The sequence below is a fragment of the Mandrillus leucophaeus genome, unplaced genomic scaffold, assembly GCF_000951045.1.
Source record: "Mandrillus leucophaeus isolate KB7577 unplaced genomic scaffold, Mleu.le_1.0 Scaffold510, whole genome shotgun sequence".
NCBI classification, from domain to species: Eukaryota; Metazoa; Chordata; class Mammalia; order Primates; family Cercopithecidae; genus Mandrillus; species Mandrillus leucophaeus.
Genome location: NW_012105476.1, coordinates 32,511 through 57,734, shown reverse-complemented (window position 1 = coordinate 57,734; position 25,224 = coordinate 32,511). Strand labels below are relative to the sequence as shown.

The 25,224-nt window shown below is 52.1% G+C and overlaps 2 protein-coding genes and 1 long non-coding RNA gene across 4 annotated transcripts in view; all 3 read left to right on the top strand.

The window, feature by feature from the left end:
* Positions 1 to 17,615, top strand: part of ING5 (inhibitor of growth family, member 5) — a 26,826-nt gene extending 9,211 nt beyond the window's left edge. The window contains exons 2-7 of one of the 2 annotated variants that reach the window (XM_011996362.1): positions 1,575 to 1,741; positions 3,671 to 3,782; positions 4,267 to 4,360; positions 14,165 to 14,300; positions 14,436 to 14,497; positions 16,213 to 17,615. In XM_011996362.1, the coding sequence (XP_011851752.1) occupies positions 1,575 to 1,741; positions 3,671 to 3,782; positions 4,267 to 4,360; positions 14,165 to 14,300; positions 14,436 to 14,497; positions 16,213 to 16,255 (614 nt within the window). In that variant the 3' untranslated portion in view covers positions 16,256 to 17,615. Of the gene's footprint in view, positions 1 to 1,574; positions 1,742 to 3,670; positions 3,783 to 4,266; positions 4,361 to 14,164; positions 14,301 to 14,435; positions 14,498 to 15,024; positions 15,270 to 16,212 lie in introns of those variants that run through there. The other variant, XM_011996363.1, reaches the window with a different exon arrangement.
* A 1,431-nt stretch (positions 17,616 to 19,046) lies between these two features.
* Positions 19,047 to 20,940, top strand: LOC105551211. The gene is made up of 2 exons (XR_001007834.1): positions 19,047 to 20,019; positions 20,125 to 20,940. It is a non-coding gene; the product is annotated as an uncharacterized LOC105551211 (long non-coding RNA).
* A 3,495-nt stretch (positions 20,941 to 24,435) lies between these two features.
* Positions 24,436 to 25,224, top strand: part of D2HGDH (D-2-hydroxyglutarate dehydrogenase) — a gene marked incomplete at its 3' end in the record, with an annotated part of 32,251 nt that continues 31,462 nt past the window's right edge. Inside the window, 1 exon segment of the mRNA XM_011996397.1 lies at positions 24,436 to 24,656. Coding sequence (XP_011851787.1) covers positions 24,436 to 24,656 — 221 coding nt within the window.

Genomic DNA, 25,224 nt, shown 5'->3' with positions numbered 1-25,224 from the left:
GCTGGAGTGCAATGTCACGATCTCGGCTCACCACAACCTCCACTTCCTGGGTTCAAGCAATTCTGCCTCAGCCTCCTGAGTAGCTGGGATTACAGGCATGCACCACCACACCCTGCTAATTTTTTGTATTTTAAGTAGACATGGGGTTTCTCCATGTTGGTCAGACTGGTCTCGAACTCCAGACCTCAGGTGATCTACCTGCCTCAGCCTCCCAAAGTGCTGGGATTACAGCCATGAGCACCACGCCCGGCCTAGGCACACGTTTTGCAAGACTGAGATAGCTGTGTTTTTTCGCTTAGGTACAGCATCTTGACTAGGGAATATAGAGAGTTATTTAATTGTGAAATGTAACATATATTCAGAAATGAGGTACAACATTTATAGATTGCTTAACAAATATTACCAGGTGAACCTCTCTGTTTTCTGCTACTGAGATGGAGAAATCAAGCCCTTTAGCACCTGAAGACCTTTGTGACCCTCCTAGTCACGACACCCATCCATCCAAGGGGTGACCATCTTGAGTTTGGTGATAGTCACCTTCCACCTTTAACAGTAGTTTTCTTTTTTTTTTTTTTCTGAAACGGAGTCTCGCTCTGCCATCAGGCTGGAATGCAGTGGCACAAGCTCGACTCACTGCAACCTCTGCCTCCTGGGTTTAAGTGATTCTCCTGCCTCAGCCTCCTGAGTAGCTGGGACTATAGGCGCGTAACTCCACGCCCTGCTAATTTTTGTATTTTTAGAAGAGGCGGGGTTTCACCACGTTGGCCAGGATGGTTTCCATCTCTTGACCTCATGATCCACCTGTTTTGGCCTCCCAAAGTGCTGGGATTACATGCGTGAGCCACCGCGCCCGGCCTTCGACAGTAGTTTTCTTACCTCTCTAAACCAAAGAGTTACGAGCTGTGTCTGTTTCTGCCCTTTGTATTAATGGAATCATCCGGTATGTTTTCTTTTGTTTCTTGCTCTTTTTGCTCTGTGTCACCTTCTGTGGGAATCATCCGTGTTGCTGTGTGTAGCTGTGGTTTGCTCTGTTTGTTGCTGAGTAGCACTCTGTTGTCTGAAGGGACCACATCTGATTTCTCCATTTCACTGAGGATTGGACATTGGGTTGTTTTCTGTTTCCTGCTCTTATGAATGTTTTCCCACGTGTATTTCTTTAGGTTACATAAGGTTTCTTTAGGGTGTTTAAGAGTAGTATGTTCTTTCTTGACTGCTCTACCGAAAAAAAAGAAAACAAAAGAGTAGTATGCCAGGGCATAGGAAAGGTGACTACATAATTAATTATTGACACAGGATGTTTGAGAGTCAAAGAGGGCACTGTGACCACCTGCTGTGTAACATTCAGAACTGGGACTGTCCTGGGCACGCTGCCGTAAAGTCTGCACATCCACATGATCCCAGACTGTTTGTGCAGAACGGTTCTGCCCACTTGCACTCCCACCAGCACGGCGTGAGTTCATGTCAGCCAACGTCTTTGCCACAACTTGGTGTTGGCTGACTTTAGTTGTTGCCGGTCTAGTGAGCCCATCGTGGTGTCTTGTGCAGGGCTAGCTTTTCCCCCATTTCTCCATCAGATAAGAAAGCAGAGATTGACATCCTGGCTGCAGAGTACATCTCCACGGTGAAGACGCTATCTCCAGACCAGCGCGTGGAGCGCCTGCAGAAGATCCAGAATGCCTACAGCAAGTGCAAGGAATACAGCGACGACAAAGTGCAGCTGGCCATGCAGACCTATGAGATGGTGAGGGCGGGGCGGGGACCACGGCACCCGCAGACCTATGAGATGGTGAGGGCGGGGCAGGGGCCACAGCACTGCAGACCTATGAGATGGTGAGGGTGGGCGGGGGCCACGGCTTTCTCAGCGATGACAGAGTGCTGCTGGCCACGCAGACCTATGAGATGGTGAGGGTGGGCGGGGGCCACGGCTTTCTCAGCGATGACAGAGTGCTGCTGGCCACGCAGACCTATGAGATGGTGAGGGTGGGCGGGGGCCACGGCTTTCTCAGCGATGACAGAGTGCTGCTGGCCACGCAGACCTATGAGATGGTGAGGGCGGGGTGGGGGCCATGGGTCTTCCTCCGACCTCTACTGCCTCTCATGCAACAAAATGTAAAAACTGCCCAGAAATGGGCATAGCCAAGTGGAAGACTAGCTTTGGTTGCCTGAAGCTGCTGGAGGAAATACAGACAGGATACACTTTATGTGGGACCATCGTTGTTTTTTTTTTTTTTTTTCTGGACCCTTTTTGTTTGTGTATCTGCTCGGAGGAACCATTTGGTTTTTTTTTTTTGAGACAGTCTCACTTTGTCGTCCAGGCTGGGGTACAGTGGTGTAATCTTAGCTCAGTGCAACCTCCGCCTCCCAGGGTCAAGTGATTCTCGTGCCTTAGCCTCCCGAGTAGCTGGGATTACAGGCATGCAGCACCACGCCCACCTAATTTTTATATTTTTAGAAGAGATGGGGTTTCACCCTGTTGGCTACACTGGTCTCGAACTCCTGACTTTCAAGTGATCCGCCCGCCTCAGCCTCCCAAAGTGCTGGGATTACAGGCATGAGCCACCATGCCCAGCCTCCAGGTGGCCATATTTTATTTTATTTTTCTTATTTTTTATTTTATTTTATTTTATTTTTGAGACAGTCTTGCTCTGTTGCCCAGGCTGGAGTGCAGTGGTATGATCTTAGCTCACTGCAACTTCCACTTCCCAGGTTTAAGCGATTCTCCTGCCTCAGCCTTCTGAGTAGCTGGGATTACAGGCATTACCAACAGGCTAATTTTTGTTTTTTGTTTTTGTTTTTTTTTTGAGACAGAGCTTCGCTATTGTTGCCCAGGCTGGAGTGCAATGCCACTATCTCAGCTCACCCCACCCCCGCCTCCCTTGTTGAAGCGATTCTCCTGCCTCAGCCTCCTGAGTAGCTAGGATTACAGGCACGCACCACCAAGCCCGGCTAATTTTGTATTTTTGGTAGAGATGGGGTTGCTCCATGTTGGTCAAGCTGGTCTCGAACTCCCGACCTCAGGTGATCCTCCTGCCTCAGCCTCCCAAAGTGCTGGGATTACAGGTGTGAGCCACCATGCCTGGCCTGTATTTTTAAGAGAGATGGGGTTTTGCCATGTTGGCCAGGCTGGTCTCGAACTCCTGACCTCAAGTGATCCACCCGCCTCGGCCTCACAGAGTTCTGGGGCTATGGCATGAGCCACTGCGCCTGCCCTAATTTTTGTATTTTTATTAGAGACGGGATTTTACCATGTTGGTCAGGCTGCTTTCGAACTCCTGACCTTAGGTGATCAGACTGCCTCGACCTCCCAAAGTGCTGGGATTACAGGTGTGAGCCGCTGCACCTGGCCTCCAGGTAGCCACATTTTAAAGTAGGATTCAGCGTCAGATATCCCAGGCCTTGTTCACCGCATTTCACAACTCTGCTTCTCATTGCCCACACACCTGTCTTTTCCCTAAATGGGATTCATTCCACTGCAGTCAAAATATGCAGAAAAAGCGCAAGACCTTGCATGGACTTTGAAATAGTGGAGCCTTGATTTAGCAGAGGTTTGTTCATTGACGACTCAGTTAAAGGGCAAGAAGGCATTTCCTAGTGGATACCTTTGTACATGTGTGATTTCTGAAGTGTTTCGGTTTTACTTTAAAATAAGACTTTGGGTATCCTTTTGTAGGTGGATAAACACATTCGAAGGCTTGACGCAGACCTGGCGCGCTTTGAGGCAGATCTGAAGGACAAGATGGAGGGCAGTGATTTTGAAAGCTCCGGAGGGCGAGGGTTAAAAAGCAAGTCTGTTAATTTTTTTTCTTTATTACTGTTAACTATGGAGTTTTGAAGAGTTTTGTCACAGTAAATCATTAAAGTATGATCACTAGGGTAAGTATCATATTTGGGTAAACCTTGTCTTGCAAGCTGGGCACAGTGGCTCACGCCTGTAACCCCAGCACTTTGGGAGGCCGAGGCAGGAGGATTGCTTGAGGCTGGGAGTTTGAGACCAACCTGGGCAACATAGTGAGACCTCATCTCAACAAAAAAGTTAAAAATTAGCCGGGTGTAGTGGTGCACACCTGTGGTCCCAGCTACTTGGGAGGCTGAGGTGGGTGGATTGCTTGAGCCTGGGAGGTCAAGGCTGCGGTGAGCTATGATTGTTCCATTGCACTCCAGCCAGCCTGGGAGACAGAGCGAGACTCCTTCTTAAAAACAAAACACAAAACTTGCCTTGCTTTAGAGAATTCTATAAAAATAATTTTCATCTTGATTGTTTTTCAGAAGGCCGGGGTCAGAAAGAAAAAAGAGGGTCCCGGGGCCGAGGCAGGAGGACGTCAGAGGAAGATACACCAAAGAAAAAGAAGCATAAAGGAGGGTAAGAGGCTTTCCCCTCTTTTTCCCAGAAGAACAAATACCCATAGCCAGTATCCCGGATGTAGAAACACTGATGGAAGCTGACCCTTGAGTGAAGTGCACTCCACGTGCTGGGTGGCATTCGGGTTCTTCTGGTTCTTACACTGTGCGCCTGTCATCAGCCCGTTCTCACCGCGGCCATGGAGGGGGTGCCGTTGTCGGGCATTTTCCGTGTCGCAGGGACCTGCCCAGGCGTTAGAGCTGCTGTGGTGTGGCTGGGCCTGCACCTGGAGTCTGACTCCAGTGCCTGTCTTCTTAGCCACGGTGTGTGCTGCCCCGCTAGGGACAGTAGGTTGGTGAGCGTGTTGTTGACAGAGGCCAATGTAAACCACTCTTTAAGTAGCTAGATTTCTGTGTATCTGTCAGTTATTTTATGTGTCAGTATACAGTTTGCATATATTCATTGTTAAATTATGTGGCCACATTTATTAAATAGACATGTCATTTAACTTGAAGTTCTTTGAGATACTTTATTTAAAGCATTCTCCCACTGACACCCTCCCTGCCAAAGGTATTGTGTACCCTCCAAAGAGATCAGAGCATTACCTCGGAGGAGTGACATTTAGACTAAAGAGAAAATGCTGAAATGCCACAAAGCCTCTATGGAGATGATTCTGGTGGGGAGTGGTCAAAGAGTGTCAGTTTTGGGCATGGTGGCTCATGCCTATAATTCCAGCACTTTCGAAGGCCAAGGCGGGAGGATCACTTGAGCCCAGGAATCTGAGACCAGTCTGGGCAACAAAGTGAGACCCCCATCTCTACAAAAAATAGAAAAAATTAGGTGAGTGTGGTGGCGTGGGCTGTAGTCCCAGCTACTAGGGGAAACTGAGCTGGGAGGATCGTGAGCCATGATCGCACCACTGCACTCCAGCCTGGTCCACAGCGTGAGATTCTGTCTCAAAAAAAAAAAAAAAAAGAATTCTTCATGACAAAAAAGGCACCATTTTCAGTTTTTTTGTTTTTTGTTTTTTGTTTTTTTTGAGACAGGGTTTCACTCTTGATGCCCAGGCTGGAGTGCAATGGCACAATTCTCCTGCCTTACTCTCCTGGATAGCTGGGACTACAAGCGTGCACTACCATGCCCAGCTAATTTTTTGTATTTTTAGTAGAAATGGGGTTTCACCATGTTAGCCAGGCTGGTTTCGAACTCCTGACCTCAGGTGATCCACCCGCCTCAGCCTCCCAAAGTGCTGGGATTACAGGCGTGAGCCACTGCACCCGGCCCAATTTTCAGGTTTTTTTTTTTTTTGAGATGGAGTCTCACTCTGTCACTCAGGCTGGAGTGCAGTGGCACAATCTTGGTTCACTGCAACCTCTGCCTCCCAGGTTCAAGCAGTTCTCCTGCCTGAGCCTCCTGAGTAGCTGGGACTACAGGTGCATGCCACCACATCCAGCTAATTTTTTGTATTTTTAGTAGAGATGAGGTTTCACCTTGTTAGCCAGGATAGTCTTGATCTCCTGACCTCATGATCCACCTGCCTTGTCCTCCCAAAGTGTTGGGATTACAGGTGTGAGCCACTGTGCCCTGCTGCAATTTTCAGTTTTGAAATCTAGTGCTTAGCCTTTTGGCCAGGCGCAGTGGCACACGCCTATAATTGCAGCACTTTGGGAGGCCAAGGCGGGTTAATCACCTGAGGTCAGGAGTTCAGGACCAGCCTGAGCAACACCGTGAAACCCCGTCTCTACCAAAAATGCAAAATACTTAGCTGGGTGGTGGCATCTGCCTGTAATCCCAGCTACTTGGGAGGCTGGCGCAGGGAGATTGCTTGAACCTGGGAGGTGGAGGTTGCAGTGAGTCAAGATCGCGCCACTGTACCCCAGCCTGGGCGACAGAGCGAAACTCCATCTCAAAAAAAAAAAAAAATCCCTATATTCTTGTATTGTAAAGTAGTGCACAGATACAGAAAACCGCACAGAACAAACATGGTTTAATTAATTTCCGTAAAGTGAAGGTCTTTGTAACTAGCACCTAGTCAGTGATTAGCTGCAGTTGGAAGGCCTTCCATATGCCCTGTTAAAATCATAAACTCCTTCTGTCCCCAAATAAACATGATGCAGATTTCTAGTGTTTATTTCCTTGTTTCTTTAATAGTTTTATAGTGCATTCCTAGACACTATACATTATAGTTTAGTCCTGTTTTTCTGACTTTTTAAATTAACTTTATTAAGGAATAATTTACATGCAATGAAATGTTATTCTAAATGTACAGTTTGATGCTGCATTCAGTTCCTTTAAAGCTATGGAAGTTTTCAGACTTTGTATTTCTTCTCGGGTCAGTTTTGGACAAAATCTGTGTCTTTCAAGAAATCTGTTTCATGTAAGTTGTCAGATTTTGTTGGCATCAGGTTGTTAATAATTTTGCATTATTATGGTTCGGATGTAGTGTCTGTGTTGGTGACCCCTCTTTCAGTCCTGATATTGGTAATTTATGTTTCTCTCATTTTGTCTTCATCCTTTTTTTTTTTTTTTGAGCCAGGGTCTCGCTCTGTCACCCAGGCTGGAGTGCAGTGGCATGATCTTGGCTCACTGCAGCCTCACCTCCTGGGCTCAAGATATCCTCCCACTTTGGCCTCCCAAGTAGCTGGGACCACAAGTGCATGCCACCATGCCTGGCTAATTTTTTATATTTTTGGTAGAGATGGAGTTTCGCCATGTTGCGCAGGATGGTCTCAAACTCCTGAGCTCAAGTGATCCACCCACGTTGGCCTCCCAAAGTGCTGGAATATAATTTTTTTTTTTTTTTGGTGAGACGGAGCCTTGCTCTGTTGCCCAGGCTGGAGTGCAGTGGTGCAATCTTGGCTTACTGCAACCTCTGCCTCCTGGGTTCAAGCGATTCTCTTGCCTCAGCCTCCTGAGTAGCTGGGATTAGAGGCACGTACCACCATGCCTGGCTAATTTTTTTTTTTTGTATTTTTAATAGAGACAGAGTTTTGCCATGTTGGCCAGGCCGGTCTTGAACTCCTGACCTCAGGTGATCCGCCTGCCTCGGCCTCCCAACATACTGGGATTACAGGCGTGAGCCACCACACCTCGCCTAGAATTTTTTTTTTTTTTTTTTGAAACAGAGTCTCCGTGTCTCCCAGACTGCAGTGCAGTAGTGCGATCTCGGCTCACTGCAAGCTCCACCTCCCGGGTTCACGCCTTTCTCCTGCCTCAGCCTCCCGAGTAGCTGGGACTACAGGCGCCCACCACCACCCCCGGCTAATTTTTTGTATTTTTAGTAGAAGCGGAGTTTCACTGTGTTAGCCAGGAGGGTCTCGATCTCCTGACCTCGTGATCCACCCGCCTTGACCTCCCAAAGTGCTGGGATTACAGGTGTGAGCCACCGTGCCCGGCCTTTTCATGCTATTTCTTTGCCTTATAACTTATGTAGAAGTATGTGTCTCAACTTCCAAATAATTTGGGATTTTTCAGATACCTTTCTAATTTTAATTTTTAGTTGAGTTCTGTTGTAGTCAAAGAACATTATATAATTGAAATCCTTTGAAGGCCAGCTAATTTTTGTATTTTTAGTAGAGACAGGATTTCACCATGCCGGACAGGCTGGTCTCGAACTCCTGACCTCAAATGATCTGCCCACCTTGGCCTCCCCTCCCTGTAAAGTGCTGGGATTACAGGCGTGAGCCACTGCACCCAGCCTTCATTGCAATGTCTGGTCTGTTCATATTTAACATAATTAATGATATGGTAGAATTTAGATTCACCATCTTGCTATTAGTTTTCTATTTGTTCCTTCTGTTCCTTTCCTGTCTTCTTTTGGACTAATCAAGTGTTTTTTTAGCATTCTGTTTTTTTTCCCACTCTTGTCTTATTAGCTATACTTCTTTGCTTTTTTTTTTTTTTTTGAGACGGAGTTTCACCCTGTTGCCCCGGCTGTAGTGCAATTCGCAATGGCGTGATCTCGGCTCACTACAACCTCCACTTCCCAGGTTCAAGTGATTCTCGTGCCTCAGCCTCCTGAGTAGCTGGGATTACAGGCGTGCGCCACCACACCTGGTTAATTTTTGTATTTTTAGTAGAGACGGGGTTTCGCCATGTTGGCCAGGCTGATGTCAAACTCCTGGCCTCCAGTGATCCTCTCGCCTCAGCCTCCCAAAGTGGTGGGATTACAGGCATGAGCCACCGAGCTTGGCCCAACTTTTATTTCTTAATATTTATTTTCTTTCTTTAAAAATTTCTTTTCCGTGCATATTCTGCTTATGTATATTTCTTTATGTGGATGCAAATTTCTGTCTGTTGTCATTTCTCCTCTACTGAAGAACTTTAACATTTTTTACGGTATGTGTATGCTGATGGTGATGAATTCTCTAAGTTTTTATTTCTCTGAAAATGCTTTTATTTTGCTGCATATAGAATTTTTGGTTAACCTTTTTTTTTAATCATTAAAGGTGTTCTCTCGTTTTCTTCTTTCATTGATTCTGATGATAAATTAGTGATAATTATTTTTGGTGATTTCTTTTTTTTTTTTTGCTTCTCAGATTTCTCATCGTCACTGGCTCTTAACAGTTTGGTTATGATGTGTCTTGGTGTGATTTTTTGTGTATATTTTGCGTGGAACTTGTGCGTCTTTGAACTGTTGGTTTATACTTTGCATCAAATTTGGAAAATGTTCAGCCAGTTCTGCAAATATTTTTGTGCTCTGCTTTCTCCCCTTCCTGCAATCCAGTTCCCTGTGTGTTTCTTAGTTTAGATTTTCTCACAGCTCAGTGAGGCTCTGCTTACTTTCTGTAAGCTTTTTTCTTTCTGTACTTCAGTTTGATTTGTTTCTATTACTTTATCTATTTATTTATTTATGAGACAGGTTCTGGCTCTGTCGCCCAGGCTGGAGTGCAATGGCACAATCTCGGCTCACCGCAGCCTCCGCCTCCCGGGTTCAAGCCATTCTCCCGCCTCAGCCTTCCAAGTAGCTGGGATAACAGGTGAGCGTCACCACACCCGGCTGATTTTTGTATTTTTAGTATAGACGGGGTTTCAGCATGTTGGCCAGTCTGGTTTCAAACTCCTGGCCTCAAGTGATCCGCCCAGCTTGGCCTCTCACCTTCCCTTTCCTCCTTTCCTCCTTTCTCTTTCTCTCTTTCTCTCTCTCTCTCTTTCTCTTTCTTTCTTTTTTTTTTTTTTGAAGGTCTTGCTTGGTCGCCCAGGCTGGAGTGCACTGGTACAATCTTGGCTCACTGCAAGCTCTGCCTCCCGAGTTCAAGCGATTCTCTGCCTCAGCCTCCCAAGTAGCTGGGATTACGGGCGCATGCCACCATGACTGGCTAATTTTGTATTTTTAGTATAGATAGGGTTTCACCATGTTATGCAGGCTGGTCTTGAACTCCTGGCCTCAGGTGATCTGCCCGTCTTGGCCTCCCGATGTGCTGGGATTACAGGTGTGAGCCACTGTGCCCGGCCCTAAGTTAGTTTTAATCTCTTTAATACAGTTTTCATTTAAGAGATTGTAGGGCTGGGCGCTTTGGCTCACGCCTGTAATCTCAGCACTTTGGGAGGCTGAGGTGGGAGGGTCATTTGTGTAGCCGGGATTACAGGCATGTGCCACCATTCCTTGGTAACCAGCTTTTAAAAAAACAATCAGTCCTATTTCCCGGCTGGGTGTACATGTCTTATGATTTGTTACTAGTTCTCCGAACTTGGGTATAAAGGAAGCGTGGAGAGGGAAATTTTTGTTCTCCCCAGGATGTATTTGCTCTGTTTTAGTCCAGGCTGATAGGCTTGGGGGCCTGGGGCGGGGCAGGGTCTCAGCTTCAGGTCCACCCAGGCCCCTCGAGGACCCTGAGCTCTTGACTGAGTGCCCCAGGGAGCCTGCGGATTGCCCTCTGCGGAAGACTCTGCCCTGTAGGTTCATCTGCACTTCAGTGGGTTTAGATTTCCTCTCTCGCCTCCTGCCCCCAGCGGCTTCTGCAGTTGGTAGAAGTACAGGGTAGGAGACTGGCGGTGCCCGAGCACACCCCTTCCTCGAGAACTCCAAGGCTGCAGGGATTTTCCATCTGCTTTTAGTGGCTCTGTGCAGCCTCTGGACTCTGTAAATGGTGGGGACACAGCCGCCATGTGTGGCTGTGTGGGCTCAGCGTGGCCCGGTGGCCAGCCCAGCCCTCACTCAGCACATGAGGCAGGTGGACACCCACCCCAACACCCCCCAGCACCGGCTGCAGGTCATCCAGCGCTTGTTCTCCACAGCTCCCCCACATCTTTGAGAATGTGGTTTTTGTGACTTGCTGGGTTTTGTGTTTTCTAACTCAGTGAGAACAGCGTTGAGTCTTCCTGCTCCTTCCTGCTTGGAACCTGAAGGCCCTGTCCCGACCGTGCCTTTTCTGTGTGAAAGCGGAACTCCTCCTGGTCTCTTCCTCACCCAGCATATTTCTCAAGGGCATGCTAGGCATGAGGAGTGCAGGCACCTATGGTGGTGAAGGAGACCCCAGCTCCCTTTCTCAAGGGCATGCTAGGCATGAGGAGTGCAGGTACCGGGGTCCTCGTGGTGGTGAAGGAGACCCCAGCTCCCTGTTGGGGTTGGGGCTTCCTCCCTGAGCGCTCTGCCCTGCTTCAGAGACCTCAGGAACAGCCAGCACCTCTGCAAACACAGGAAGATCCACCGTGGCCTCATGGCTTTTCCTGTCCTGACAGTGCGCTGACCAGCACTGTTTAGTAGCAGTCGGAGCCTGGGAGCTCAGCACTGCCTGCCAGGCAGGTTGCAGTAGTGACAGTTGAGGGGGTGATCACTGATGGCGACAGTTGCGGGGCTCCTGCAGCTCCGGGCTGGATCTAGCTTGTGTGCGAATCTCTTTCTTCTCCATGCCCCCGAGTGGGATTGCTGCTCCTGTCCCATTGCAAGACGTCGAGACAGGCTGGCAAGGCAAGCTCTGAAGCTGGGCTCTAACGCCCAAGGTGCCAAGCAGGCCCCTTCCAGAGGGACAGGAAGATGGTGCAGGTGGGCAGACAGGGTGTCCTGAGGACCAATCGGTTGAACCCAAAACCTGGGCCCGCCGGGGCGGGAGTGTGCACTCATGTGCCTCCAAGGGCATCATCCTGGGTGTGCGCAGGCGCCCGCCTGCCCCTGGGCTCTGGAGCTCTGTGGAGCTCTGTGACGCGCGTTCCTGACCCATCAGCACAGTGGGTTTTCACGCCCCTCTTGGTCACGCTATGGTGCCAGGCTGCTCTGCTTCAAGGCAGGTCCTGTTCCCTGCTGGGGACCTGGGAGCATGCGCCATCCTGTCCCTGTGGCCTGCCCTCTTCAGGCCTGTTCCCCACGTGCCCAGGGCCCTTCCTGGAATGCAGTGTTCCTAGACTGCACAGATGCTCCGTGTCTCGTCTGAGATCCCATGACCTGAGGCTGCCCCCTGCGCTGTTGCTGCCCTGTGGCCTTGCTCTGGCGTGTGGACGAAGGGCAGTGTCACCTGTAGCACCTGGAATCCCGGAGCTTGGACAGGCAGCCAGTCCCCTGCTAGGAGCTACGTGGAGTGCTGGGAAGCCATTGGGGCCGGGCGTGGAGGGGCTCACTGGCACCATCTGGCGAGGGTTGCCCGCCATGCCCTGGGGAATTAGCACAGAGGGTGCCTCTTGTGGCATTGGAGCTGAAGGGAGTCAGAGAGCAGCCGCTGACAGCTGGGGTCAACCCAGCCTGTGCAAGGGACAGGGCTCCCCATGGCCTCCTGGTTGCCTCCCTCAGGGCTGGTGGTAGCACTCCCTGGCCACGCGCCATGGCGCTCCCTCAGGTGAGACTGGAGAGGCCAGTGAGGCCTCCACGCCAGCCTTAGCTTCTGGGTGCCCTTGCTGGGTGGTCCCCTCATGCCCCCAGCTTTCTCCCACTACCGTCAAATCTGGCCAGCGCCCTCGAACCCGGTGATGCCGAGACACAGGTCAAGATGTCGGTTCCGGCTTTGTGGACAGAATTGGACTCGGCGCAGAAGAGGAGGGCGTCACAGAGAGCATTTCGGGGACTGTTGGCAGCAGAGGGTGCTGCCCTGCTCTCCACGGGTGAGAGGTGACGCGAGGAGACTGCAGGAGCCCCTTGGAGGTGAAGCCACAGGTGTCAGCCCGGAATCGGCAGGTGGCTGAGACGTAGACCCTTGTGTGCCGCTGTCAGAGGAGAGGCCCGAAGACTACTTGAGACTGTTGCTTGAAAGCAGTATCGGCGGCACCTGGACCTGGACTTGTGACACTGATGGATTTCAGCTCTAAAGAGAAACTCTTGTCTAGTCCCAGACAGAAAGAGCAGGAGAGCAGATTACCCGCAAAGGACAGACTTAGATGGGCACCCCTGTGCCAGAGGGCAGCGGGGAGGCTGGGTGCATGCTGAGCCCAAGAGTGTGTGTGTGTGTGTGTACAGGCAATTGCAAAGGCGTAGAAGAGTTTTAGACAGGTGTCTGAGGAAAAGCTGAGTGTTGATTCCCTCTAGGAACCAGACTTCTCCTCCTTGGCTCTCCCTAATGGCAACTGTTTTTCTCACCGCCACGTTCCTCCTGCTAACCTGCCGTGTTTATGTAGCAACTAGATATTCTTGGGTTGGAGGGTGGGATAGGGAAGATACTTTTTCTGTCTGTACTAACGGGAATACACTGTCTATACTATCTGCAACTTGTACGTTTATTTGAAAAATACTGAAATATAAAAGCATAAATTTCCCCCTAAGTGCATCCCTTTCAAACGGGAAAGTGTCCACCTGAGGTCTGTGGTCCTGGTGGGGCGGCCATGGTGCTGCAGGTGGCAGGCTTGGAGGGAGGCATGGGCAGGGTGGAATACCCGCCAGGCTGCTGTGTAGAAACCCACGTGGGGAGTGACAAGGATGGCGTGTGGTCAGAAGGGGCCCTGTGCCAGGTGGATAGCTGGATGGGTGGTGGGCGGTCCAGAGAGTGTGTGGGGAGCTGCTAGTTTAGTGAGATTGGGCCAGAGGTGCCTGAGTAGGTGCGTGGAGGGCCCGGGTGCAGGATGCACAGCTGTTCTCGTGGGAGGAGGTCATGGTTACGGGAGAGCTGTTGACGGTGCAGGCCGTTCTGACACCTGTCAGTCTGGGGTGGGAGGCTGGCAGGCTTCTCTCAAGTGTCAGCCATCTGCTGGTGGAGGTGACATGTGCTTGTCTCTAAAGAGGCTGGGGTCTTTGGAGGGATGGCCGAGAAGGGTGAGTCCAGAGATCCCCGGGGGAGTCCCATCTGGGAGGAGGGACCGAGACGAGAGTGGACTCGTCCCCAGAGTGGGACCAGAGCCCCGGTGCTGTGGGTGAGTGCTGCGCTTCACGACCTCTTGGGTGCCATCCGTGCCCCTGTGTCCCCGCCTGGGTCCAAAGGTGGGTGTGATGTCTCCACCCCTGTGCTGCCAGCTGCTACTGTTTCTGGATTTTTGTGGGTAACAGCTTTCTTTCTAGCATCAGCTGACAATCTTTTTGTATCCTTAATGATTTTCTTGCTGCGCCTTCTGAGAACATTGCGTGTTCAGAGGGTTACTGAGGTTTTGAAAATGTGTGCTCCAGGAAGAAAACGTCCGCAAGGTGTGTATTCAGTTAGTGCGTGACTGCAGTGGCCGGCCCTGGAGTCACATTCGTTTCTGAAGGACAATAGGAAAAATGCTTTAAAAAAAGCGTTTAAAAAAAAGCATTAAAAAAGCTTATTCATTATGTGTCACTCAGAGCACGGTACAGATTACCCCCTTGGAATGATCGTCGTCAGAGTTTTGGGGTGAGGGGGCCTTAAGTCAGAGGCAGAAGGGCCCGTGGTGTCTGCGCCGCCTCACTTCCCGCCATGGCCTTCAGCGGTTCCTGTGCCTTGTCCCCTGCAGGTCTGAGTTCACTGACACCATCCTGTCCGTGCACCCCTCCGACGTGCTGGACATGCCGGTGGACCCAAACGAACCCACGTATTGCCTGTGCCACCAGGTCTCCTACGGGGAGATGATTGGCTGTGACAATCCAGACGTGAGTGTTGCCTGCGGGATTCGCGCCATGGGGCACGGTCTTGTGCGGGGCAGGGCTGGCGGGTGTTGGCATTTCCTGTGTTTTGCGTACAGAACATGAGGCGTGTTGACTGCGGTTTCTTCCTTTACTTTGCAGTGTCCAATTGAGTGGTTTCACTTTGCCTGCGTGGACCTTACCACGAAACCCAAAGGAAAATGGTGAGTGGGGATGCTCGCTCCGTTTTCTCCCAGCCTGCTGGGTGTCGGGCTGCTGGCCTCCCCAGGAGAAGGCGCTCGATGGCGGGATCTTGCCAGGCTTAGCGGGGCGCGGTAGCCACGTAGGCATGCCCCACAGTGGCCTCAAGGAGTGTGGCTGGCTGGCTGGCTGCTCTGGATGTGGCTTTTTCCCTCCTTCGCTGCTGTGCCTGTCCGAGCCGGCAGAGGGATGTCCTCACCCCGGGACAGCGGTTACCAAGTTACGTAATATTCACGTTCACGGCCCCTCCTGAAGGACAACCTTCCGGACTCTGCGGGAGGTAGGGATCGTCTTAAATCAGAATGAGAGGTTCTTGTCCCTTGGGGAAATCTGGGAAGGATAGCACGAGAGGTGAGTCCTGAAGCCGGGGCGTGGATCTGGGGCCCGTGGCTCTGTCTGGTGGAGAAGAGTGCAGGTGCCAGGAGCAGTTTATCTTCCTGACCCTTGCATCCCCTTGGCAATGGCAACTTTCTGCATTGTTGTTCCTCAGATTTCATTTAAATAAAAACTTATAGTCTGGGCAACATCGAGAGACCCCAGCTCTACAAAAAATACAAAAATTAGCTGGGCGTGGTGGTGCGTGCCTGTGTCCCAACTACCTGGGAGGCGCAGGTGGGAAGGTGGCTTGAGTCTGGAAGTCCAAGGCTTCAGTGAGCTGAGATTGCGCCACTGCACTCCAGCCTGGGCGAGAGAGCAAGACCCTGTCTCAAATAAATAAATAAAAAGATAAAAACCTGGCTTTGTTTGCCTGTGCTGAAAATCTAAAAATGGATATATGTTCTGAAAATGAAATCGGAATGTGCTCTTCTGTGTGGCACTCAGAGGTCATCGCGGCAGCGTGTTTGAGACTCCGGCAGACTCGCCCGAGTTGGTGAGAGCCAGTTATCCTTGGTGTTCGGTGTGAGGACACAGAGGGAAAGGATGCTGTGTCTCGGAGGCTGACCGAGCTCATGGTGTCATGTGGCATCAACACAGGCTGCCCTGTCACGGGGACACATGGCACTGCAGTGCCCCACGCTGTGCAGCCGAGGGACGGTGCATCAGGGTTTGGAGAAGGGGCATGGCGGCTATTAGGGCGGAGGGCCCTGGGCAGGCTCGGCCTGGGCCAGGCGGGGGTTGACAGTTGCCTTCACATGCAAGTTGGCTGCCTCCTGCGTGGGGAACCTATGGAAAGTCCTCTGTGGCCAGCAGCTGCCTCTGTTCAGGAGTTCCCGTGCGTGCGGCTCCGGAACTTGCTCAGAGTCACCAGGGAGCACTTGTGAGACGGCAGCTTCCAGGGCCCGTGCAGGGTGCCTGGCTGGGTTTCTGTGGGCCTGAGGGGCTGCCATGCTCATGCGTGCTTGGTACCTGCAGCCCCCAGACTCCAGACAGAGGGCACCAGCGACCCTGTCATCAGCCGGGGAAGGAGGACCCACCTGTTAAGGAGGAACGCCTGGGTGTCAAATCGCTTTTGCTCATTGATGTGTATCTGTCAACTTCAGAACCAACCTCCTGCATAGAGCCGCGCACATAGGCGCGTTTTCCCTGCGGGAAGGCCGCAGCCCCACTCTGTGTGCCTCTCCTGGTGCCGGCCCCCCAGCCTCCAGCAGGCCTGGCAGACATGGGGAGGTGGGGCCTGGGCACGCTGCGCCCTGGTGGAAATGGCAACCAGGGCCTCACTGCGCCTTTCTTGTCACAGGTTCTGTCCACGGTGTGTCCAGGAAAAGAGGAAGAAGAAGTAGGAGGAGCTGTGTGCCCGGATCCGAGGAGCAAGTTAATCTCTTCCTTCATTCGTGTTGCAATATTTCCCTTCATTTTAAAACTACCTTGTTCGGTTGATACTTAGTAACTCCGTGGCCAGTTGAAATTCTGGATGTTTCCTAGAACAAGAACCCATCAAACCCTGTTCGCACAGAAGGGCGACCTTGCAGGGACTTGCCGCCTTGACGTTAGCGTGGCTTTTACAGGACCCCCCCGCGCATCAGCAGGGAGCCCCCGCGGACGTGGCGGGTGCTCGTGAGCCCGGGCTGCCAGGCCAGACGTGCGAGCTGCGGGGACGTGGTAACCTGGTCCACGGCCACCCTCGCGTAGCTTTCCTGTGGTTTTCCAGGACTGTTTGGTACAGCCCAGGCTCCCTGCGCCCCAACGCCGCTGGAGCACGCCTGCCACTGAGCCGCGCGGGTGGGGCCCGTGCCTCCTCCCACTCAGCGCCGCGCCGCATCCGGCCCCGTGCACTCCTGCTTGGGCGCCTCTGACAGCCCGGGAGGGCTGGGGGCCCTTTCTCCGAGGAAGTGGCCTCCGCTTCACTGTGCGCTGCCTTTTTAGCTTGGACTTCAGTCCTCCCTCGGGGGAGTCACCTCTGGAGTAAACGGCTCTTCATTAGCTTGGAGTAGCTGTGGGTCCTGTGACCAGCACCCACCAGACCCTGGAACAGAGCTGGGCTGATGTTCCGTTTCTCTGGGAATTGGTGATGTTTTTACTGTGAAGATGAAATTATCCTAATAGCATGAAGATCATGGGTCTACGTGTGTCTGTGAAGTGAGTCCCGTCTGCCAGGAGCTGATGAACCACGAATGCCTCTGCTTGTGCATTCCCAGGCCCGCAGCTCCCGTCCAAGGGGACTCTGATGTGAATTTGTTGTGAATTTATTGTGCCACAATAGCAGTTCTGGAATGAAGCTAGGAAACTCGAGTGTGCTTTTTGTTTAATCAGCATTCACCAAGCTGAGCTGGAGCCGTCTTTTCGGTGGTAGTTGGGGAAGGCTGTGCAGATTTGCTCTGCTGTGATGCGTTGGTGACGGTGCCTAGCCTGCGGTTCCCGACAGCAGCATCGCAGGCTCTGGGAAATCCTCTCCTGTGCCTTTAGAGGAAGGAGAGGATTCCTGAGGAATGCAGGGGAGCCTGTTTCTGTCCTCACACCACAGAAAGAAACCTGAGGGAAAACTGAGGTGTGAGGTTCCCAACTTAAGCCTGGTTTTCTTCATGGTGGGGGGCCATTTGGAATGACAGCCTCACTTCCTCCTGATGGCTACATCTATATCTTTTCCTCCTGTTTTTAATGTTTCACTAGGGAGAGGAAATAAAGCAGAAAGGAACGTGTGAAGCTCTGTGTCTCAGACGGGGCCCTCCCCACGAGAAGCTGGTAGTCAGTGAGTGAGAACAAGAGAACAAGAACATCCTGAACAGTCCTGGTTGGGATGGTGTCCACATTCTTGTTTTGCGGTTCTTGAACCACATGGATGTCTCTGGGCCACCTGTCCTTTCCGGGAGCCGGCCGAGGGTGTGGGGCAGTGGGTGGGAGTGGATCCTCTGGGCGCAGGTGCCCAGCAGGTGCAGGCAGGCAGTGGGCCACTGCTGCTGCTCATCCCTGCCAGTGTCTGGACCTGAAGGGGCTCCCTCCAAGCGATGCCTTCCTGTGGCTCAGAAGGGAAAGCGTCGGAGAGGGCAGGCTACACTGTTTCACACCCTCAGCCATGGCTGTGAAAATGGGTGGGTTTTGTTGGGTTTTTTCCTTTTTGAGACAGAGTCTCGCTCTGTCGCCCAGGCTGGAGTGCAGTGGTGCGATCTTGGCTCACTGCAAGCTCCACCTTCTGGGCTCAAGTGACCCTCCCACCTCAGCCTCCTGAGTAGCTGGGATTACAGGCACGCACCATCAGGCCCAGCTAAGTTTTGTATTTTTGTTGGAGACGGGGTTTCACCATGTTGGCCCGGCTGGTCTCAAACTCCTAGGGTCAAATGATCCGCCTGCGTCGGCCTCCCAAAGTGCTGGGATTACAGGTGTGAGCTGCTGCACTCAGCTGGGAGATGGGTTTTCACGTAATGACTTAACTTTTTGTTAACAGGTTTTGTGTGTGTGTGTGTTTTATTTTTTGTTTTTTGTTTTTTTTGAGATGGAGTTTTGCTCTTGTCACCCAGACTGGAATGCAATGACACCATCTTGGCTCACTGCAACCTCTGCCTCCTGGGTTCAAGTGATTCTCTCGCCTTGGCCTTCCGGGTAGCTGGGACTACAGGTGCCCACCACCACGCCTGACTAATTTTTGTATTTTTAGTAGAAACGGGGTTTCACCATGTGTGGCCAGGCAGGACTCGAACTCCTAACCTGAAGTGATCCACCCGCCTTGGCCTCCCAAAGTGCTGGGATGACCAGCATGAGGCACCACACCTGGCCAACACAGATGCTTAATGATCGTGGAGAATACATTGTGGAAAATTTTATTCTCTCTTTTACCTTATTATGAGACGGAGTCTCCCTCTGTCACCCAGGCTGGAGTGCAGTGGTGCGATCTCGGCTCACTGCAAGCTCCGCCTCCCGCATTCACGCCATTCTCCTGCCTCAGCCTCCCGAGTAGTTGGGACTACAGGTGCCCGCCACCATGCCCGGCTAATTTTTTTGTATTTTTTAGTAGAGACGGGGTTTCACCGTGTTAGCCAGGATGGTCTCAATCTCCTGATCTTGTGATCCACCCGGCTCAGCCTCCCAAAGTGCTGGGATTACAGGCGTGAGCCACCGCGCCCGGCCCTCTTGTACCATTTTTGTGAAGAGGGATAGGTAAGTGCAGGGAGTTTGTGCTGCAACAGTGCCTGGCAATTTTTCAGAAATGAGTTCGATATTTCACTCCACCTTTGAGCTGTTCACACCCATGGCTATCCCTGGAAGGAGCTGGGGTTGTTCATGCTTTCGGCTGCCTGGCTTCCTGAGGTCTCGCTGCTTTCTGGGGAAAGATGACTGGCTTCCACGTGGGAAGCTTCTGTCTAGCACGTGATGATGTGGTCCTGCCTGCCACTGTGCACCTTCCCAGGTATTGAATTTTGACCTTTTCTTTTCAAGTTTCTGTGCTTATGTGTTTTTAATGTTTACTTTTGCCACTTACGATAATATCACCAAAATAATATGCAGAGAGTTTTGGAAGAAACACAGAAAACATGAGGAGAATGAGACAATTCCTTGGGCTGTAGCTTGGACCCAACTGAATCCTGAGTACTCTGTGGCTGATGCTGTGCTACCCGTGGGAGAGACACACTCAGGAGTGGCTGTTTGACCAGAAAAGAAGGTCATGGCCCCTGGCCTGGCCCCAGCCCTGCAGGGACACAGGAGCCACACCATTTGCAGCATCCACACCTTGCTCCAGAAGGCCTGGCTGCCTTCTCCCGGGGGGTGATTCAGGGATTTAGTCTTGGACCAGACCCCCCTCCACAGCTGCCCAGCTCCAGACCCATCTCCTGGATTGAGGGTGTCTGGGCTGGACCCAGTGGGTCACTCTGGCAGCTTCATCTGAGCCGAAGGTGTGGGTCCTCTGTGGCTGTGCGATTGACCTCTATGGGAAGGAGCGTTCTGCCCATTTTCCTTGTTTTCAGTGCTGCGGTATCAGACAGTGATCTGAGGAAATCCTGTCGGGGAAGGCAGGCTGCTTTGAAAACAGGAGCTGGTGAAACTGAGCCCTCTGCATCTGTGAATGTGCCCCAGGTGCTGCTGCTGGGGACATGGATGCCGAGCGGAGGCCTGCATGGCCTCCTGAGCAGCAGCTGACCACCTGTCTCATGTTGGGCGGGACCCCTGGGCGGGTGGACACGAGACCACTGTTGGCCAGGGACACCGAGCAGAGGCCTACGTGGCCTCCTGAGCAGCAGCTGACCGCCCGTCTCATGCTGGGCGGGACCCCTGGGTGGGTGGACATGAGACCACTGTTGGCCAGGGACACCGAGCGGAGGCCTATGTGGCCGCCTGAGCAGCAGCTGACCGCCTGTCTCACTGTTGGCCAGGGCTTTGTGGCATGGGTGTTTTCCAGTCTGCCTGGAGCAGCGAGCAGCAGCTGTGCAGACCAGTGGCGGTGGGAGGGTTTGCCGGGACAGATGGGGACACTGGCCAGCTTGTCTTCTGTCCAGCAGCCCCACTGTACTTGGCCTCCTGTCCTGTCACTGGGAGCCCTGGCTGGGGCTGCTTTGAGCAGTGACGCTGGCCCAGAGCAGCTTCCCACATGACCAGAGCCGAGGGTCTGCCCTGTCCTAGGTTAGGTCTTCATGGTTTAGAATAAAACTGTGAGAGATGTTTATTATGGGCATTGAAGACTTAGGTTTTCCTAAATTTTCAGTGACCAGTGATCGGCCTTCAATACCTGTGCTGAGAGGAATTTTAAGCCAGGGGAAATGTGAGAAAATGTTCCCATTCAGGAGAGACTGTACTGGAGTTTCTTTCTTCCTCTGTATTTTGTGGTGTTCACCTTTAACCACATTTCATCCAAAAAGATGACGCAGCTTTAACATGAATGTTACATTTTTATTTTCAAGGAATTATCTATGTTCCCTTTGTAAAGGAAATATTGTAAATCTTTTTATTAGATAATGTAAAGATGTATATCAGTATTTTTGGATCATGTTATAGATTATGGATATATTGTTTAATAAATAAAGTATTTTTTGGAACAAACGGTTGAAAGTGCATCTGTATTAGCCCATTTTCACGCTGCTGATAAAGGCATACCCAAGACTGGGTAATTTATAAAGAAAAAGAGGGTTCTTTAAAAAAAAATTTTCTTTTCTTTTTCTTTTTTTGAGACAGAGTCTTCTTGCTCTGTCACCCAGGCTGAAGTGCAATGGTGCTGCATGATCTCGGCTCACTGTAACCTCTACCTCCTGGGTTCAAGCGATTCCCCTGCGTCAGCCTCCTGAGGAGCTAGGAGTACAGGCGCATGCCACCACACCCTGCTAATTTTTGTATTTTTAGTAGAGATGGGGTTTCGCCATGTTGGCCAGGCTGATCTTGAACTCCTGACCTCAGGTGATCCACCTGCCTCAGCCTTCCAAAGTGTTGGGATTACAGGCGTGAGCCTCTGCGCCTGACAGAAAAAGAGGTCTAATGGACCCTCAGTTCCACATGACTGGGGAGGCCTCACAATGGTGGCAGGAGGCAAAAGGCACATCTTACATGGCGGCAGACAAGAGAGAATGAGAGCCGAGTGAAAGGGGTTTCCCCTTATAAAACCATCAGATCTCGTGGGACTTATTCGCTACCACGAGAAAGGTATGGGGGAACCACCCCCATGATTCAGCATCATTCTGGGAAACGGGTGTAAAATGTCAGTGTTGGCCGGGCGCGGTGGCTCAAGCCTGTAATCCCAGCACTTTGGGAGGCCGAGACGGGCGGATCACGAGGTCAGGCGATCGAGACCATCCTGGCTAACATGGTGAAACCCCGTCTCTACTAAAAAATACAAAAAAGAAAACTAGCCGGGCAAGGTGGCGGGCGTCTGTGGTCCCAGCTACCTGGGAGGCTGAGGCAGGAGAATGGCGTAAACCCGGGAGGTGGAGCTTGCAGTAAGCTGAGATCTGGCCACTGCACTCCAGCCTGGGCGACAGAGCGAGACTCTGTCTCAAAAAAAAAAAAAATGTCAGTGTTGTGCCCAGAGACAAGTGTGTGAAGTTGAATTTTGAAGGGGTATGCAGTGATTGGAGAGTGGTTTGCGGAGCTTGCTGGCTGGGGGTCTGTGGAGGACCCTGTGCCTTACCTTGGGTGGTTGCTCAGGAACCCAAGCAAGGTGGTTGCTCAAGTTCACTTCCAAGGAAGACGTGTGAGAATGCTGCAGTTGCTCTAAGAGAGTACTGTGCTTGCTCTAGAAGGGCAAGACTTGCTGTGTTGTACTTGCCCTTTGGAAGCTGCTGGAGTCAGCTTGGGCTCTGTATTAGTCCATTCTTGCATTGCCAGAAAGAACGACCTGAGACTGTGTAATTTATAAAGAAATGAGGTTTAATTGACTCACAGCTCTGCAGGCTGTACAGGAAGCATGGCGGGGAGGCCTCAGGAAACGTACATCATGGCAGAAGGCGGAGGGGAAGCAGGCACATTTTACCATGGCGGACCAGGAGAGAAAGGGAGCAGAGGGGAAAGGTGCCACGCTTTTAAACAAGCAGGTCTCCTGAGAGCTCACTCATTTTCACAAGAACAGCAAGGGGGAAATCTGCCCCCATGAGCCAGTCACCTCCCACCAGGCTCCTCCCCCAATATTGGGGATTACAATTCAACATAAGATTTGGGCGGGGACACAAATCCAAACCGTATCAGGTTATCACAATGTCACAGACTGGGGGGCTTAACAAAAATGTCTCTTATTTCTGGAGATTGGTAGTCCAAGATTAAGGTGCTGGTGTTGTCTGGTGCCTGTCCAGGACTCTTCCCTTGGGTTGCCAACACTGCCTTCTCACGTGTGCCGACATGACTGACTGGGAGAGGGAGCTCTCTGGTGTCTCTTATTTTTTTTTTTTTTTTTTTGAGACGGAGTCTTGCTGTGTCGCTGGGGCTGGAGTGCAGTGGCCGGATCTTAGCTCACTGCAAGCTCCGCCTCCCGGGTTCACGCCATTCTCCTGCCTCAGCCTCCCGTGTAGCTGGGACTACAGGCGCCCGCCACCTCGCCCGGCTAGTTTGTTATATTTTTTAATAGAGACGGGGTTTCACCGTGTTAGCCAGGATGGCCTCAATCTCCTGACCTCGTGATCCGCCCGTCTCGGCCTCCCAAAGTGCTGGGATTACAGGCCTGAGCCACCGCGCCCGGCCTGGTGTCTCTTATTTTACCGACGCATGTCCTGTCGGATCAGGACCCCACCCTTGTGACTGACTTTAACCTTAATTACTTCTTCAGAAGTCCCATCTCCAAATATGGCCATATTGGGGGTTACAGCTTCCGCATACGAATTCTGGAGGACACAAACCTAATAGGAGCTGATGGGTCTCAAAACGTTGCCTCGAGCAGTGCATTAACAGAACCTGGGAAGAGCTGGGTCGTCACGAGGTACAGTTGGCCCCTCACCCACCATCCAGGTGAAACCAATCTGCAGACCAGAGTCCTCGCTGGAAGAGGAGGCTGATGCTGGGGGAAAGGGCCCACAACACTGAAACCAGCACATGCCATGTTTTCCTCCAAGCATTCTCCAAGGGTACATGTGGGCTTTGCCAGGGGTCTGTGCCCTGGGAAAAAGAAAAATCAGTTATTATTTTTTGAGACAGAGTTGTTTTTTTGTTTTGTTTTGTTTTGAGACAGAGTCTCACTCTGTAGCCAGGCTGGAGCGCAATGGTGTGATCTCAGCTCACTGCAACCTCCGCCTCCCAGGTTCAAGCCATTCTCTTGCCTCAGTCTCCCGAGTAGCTGGGATTACAGGCGCCCACCACCACGCCCGGCTAATTTTTGTATTGTTGGTAGAGACAGGGTTTCACCATTTTGGCCAGGTTGGTCTCAAACTCTCGACCTCAGGTGATCCACCTGCCTCAGCCTCCTAAAGTGCTGGGATTACGGGCGTAAGCCACCGTGCCTGGCCAGAAAAATCAGTTATTTTAGGGGGTGGTATGGGTGGTAATCTTTATGAGTTCTGAATCATTCCTAATCCCAGGGGTCCAAGATGCCACTGGCCTGCTAGTCAGAGGGAGGGCGTGTGGAGGTCGGGTGGTAAGGGGGTCCACAGGAGGGCGTGTGGAGGTCGGGTGGCAAGGGGGTCCACAGGAGGGCGTGTGGAGGTCGGGTGGCAAGGGGGTCCACAGGAGGGCGTGTGGAGGTCGGGTGGCAAGGGGGTCCACAGGAGGGCGTGTGGAGGTCGGGTGGCAAGGGGGTCCACAGGAGGGCGTGTGGAGGTTGGGTGGTAAGGGGGTCCACAGGAGGGCGTGTGGAGGTCGGGTGGTAAGGGGGTCCACAGACGTCATCTGTGGTTCTTTCCAGTTCCTGAATGTGTAATTGAAACAGTCACACTTGACAATGGGAAACTCCCACACAGGCCTGCAGAGGAAGGGCCAGCCAGGTAGGAAGGGCCAGGTGGACGTCACCTTCCCAGGGTTGTAGTCCAAAGGCAAAATGCATTGCTGACTTGGAAGAGTCCTGCATGGGTGATTCACCTGGGAAGAAGGTGAGTGGCCCTTGGGGATGTGGGTAAGGAGGACGGGAATGACTCCATTCAACTGCTGCTCCAGAGCCTCATCACCAGGACAAATCCAGCTTGCCGGTTTTCTGTGCGACTACCAGGACCCATCTGCTGTCATGGGCGTAGCCTCCGCCTCCTGCACAGCTCCACAGTCTGGCCTCTGGACCGAGTGCGGGCTCCTGCTCTCTGCCCTCATCTGCTCAGAGATCTGCATCGTCTGCACCCTCTGGTTCTATGGAATTGGGTGAGCTGAAGTAACAAGTACTTTGGGAGGCCGAGGCGCGCGGATGGCTTGAGTCCAGGAGTTCGAGACCAGCCTGGGCAGCACGAGACCCCACCCCCCCCATCTCTACAAAAATACAATAACAAAAAATTAGCCGGGCGTGGTGGCACACGCCCGTAGTCCCAGCTACTTGGGTGGCCGAGGTGGGAGCATGGTTTGAGCTCGGGAGGCAGAGGTTGCAGTGAGCTGAGATCACCCCCGGAACTCCAGCCTGGGCAACAGAGCTAGACCCTGTCTCGAAAACCCACAAAACAAGTGCTGGCGATGCCTCAGGAAGGGGAGCCCAGGCCGGGAGGCTCCTCGGGGCAGCAGGTACTGCGTCAGGAGGCCAGGAGCTCCCCAGGTTTGCGAAGGGTTTGAGGGCACGTAGGGCTGAACAGGCGGAAGCGGACACGGAGGCAAGAAAACACCTGCAGGAGGCAGCTGCCCCCTAAGCTAAGGCTGGGGGCCCAGGAGGGGTGGTCCGTGCAGGAGCTGGGGGAGGGAGGCCGCTGGCGAAAGGGGCGCCCCCTGGGCACGGCCTCGGAGG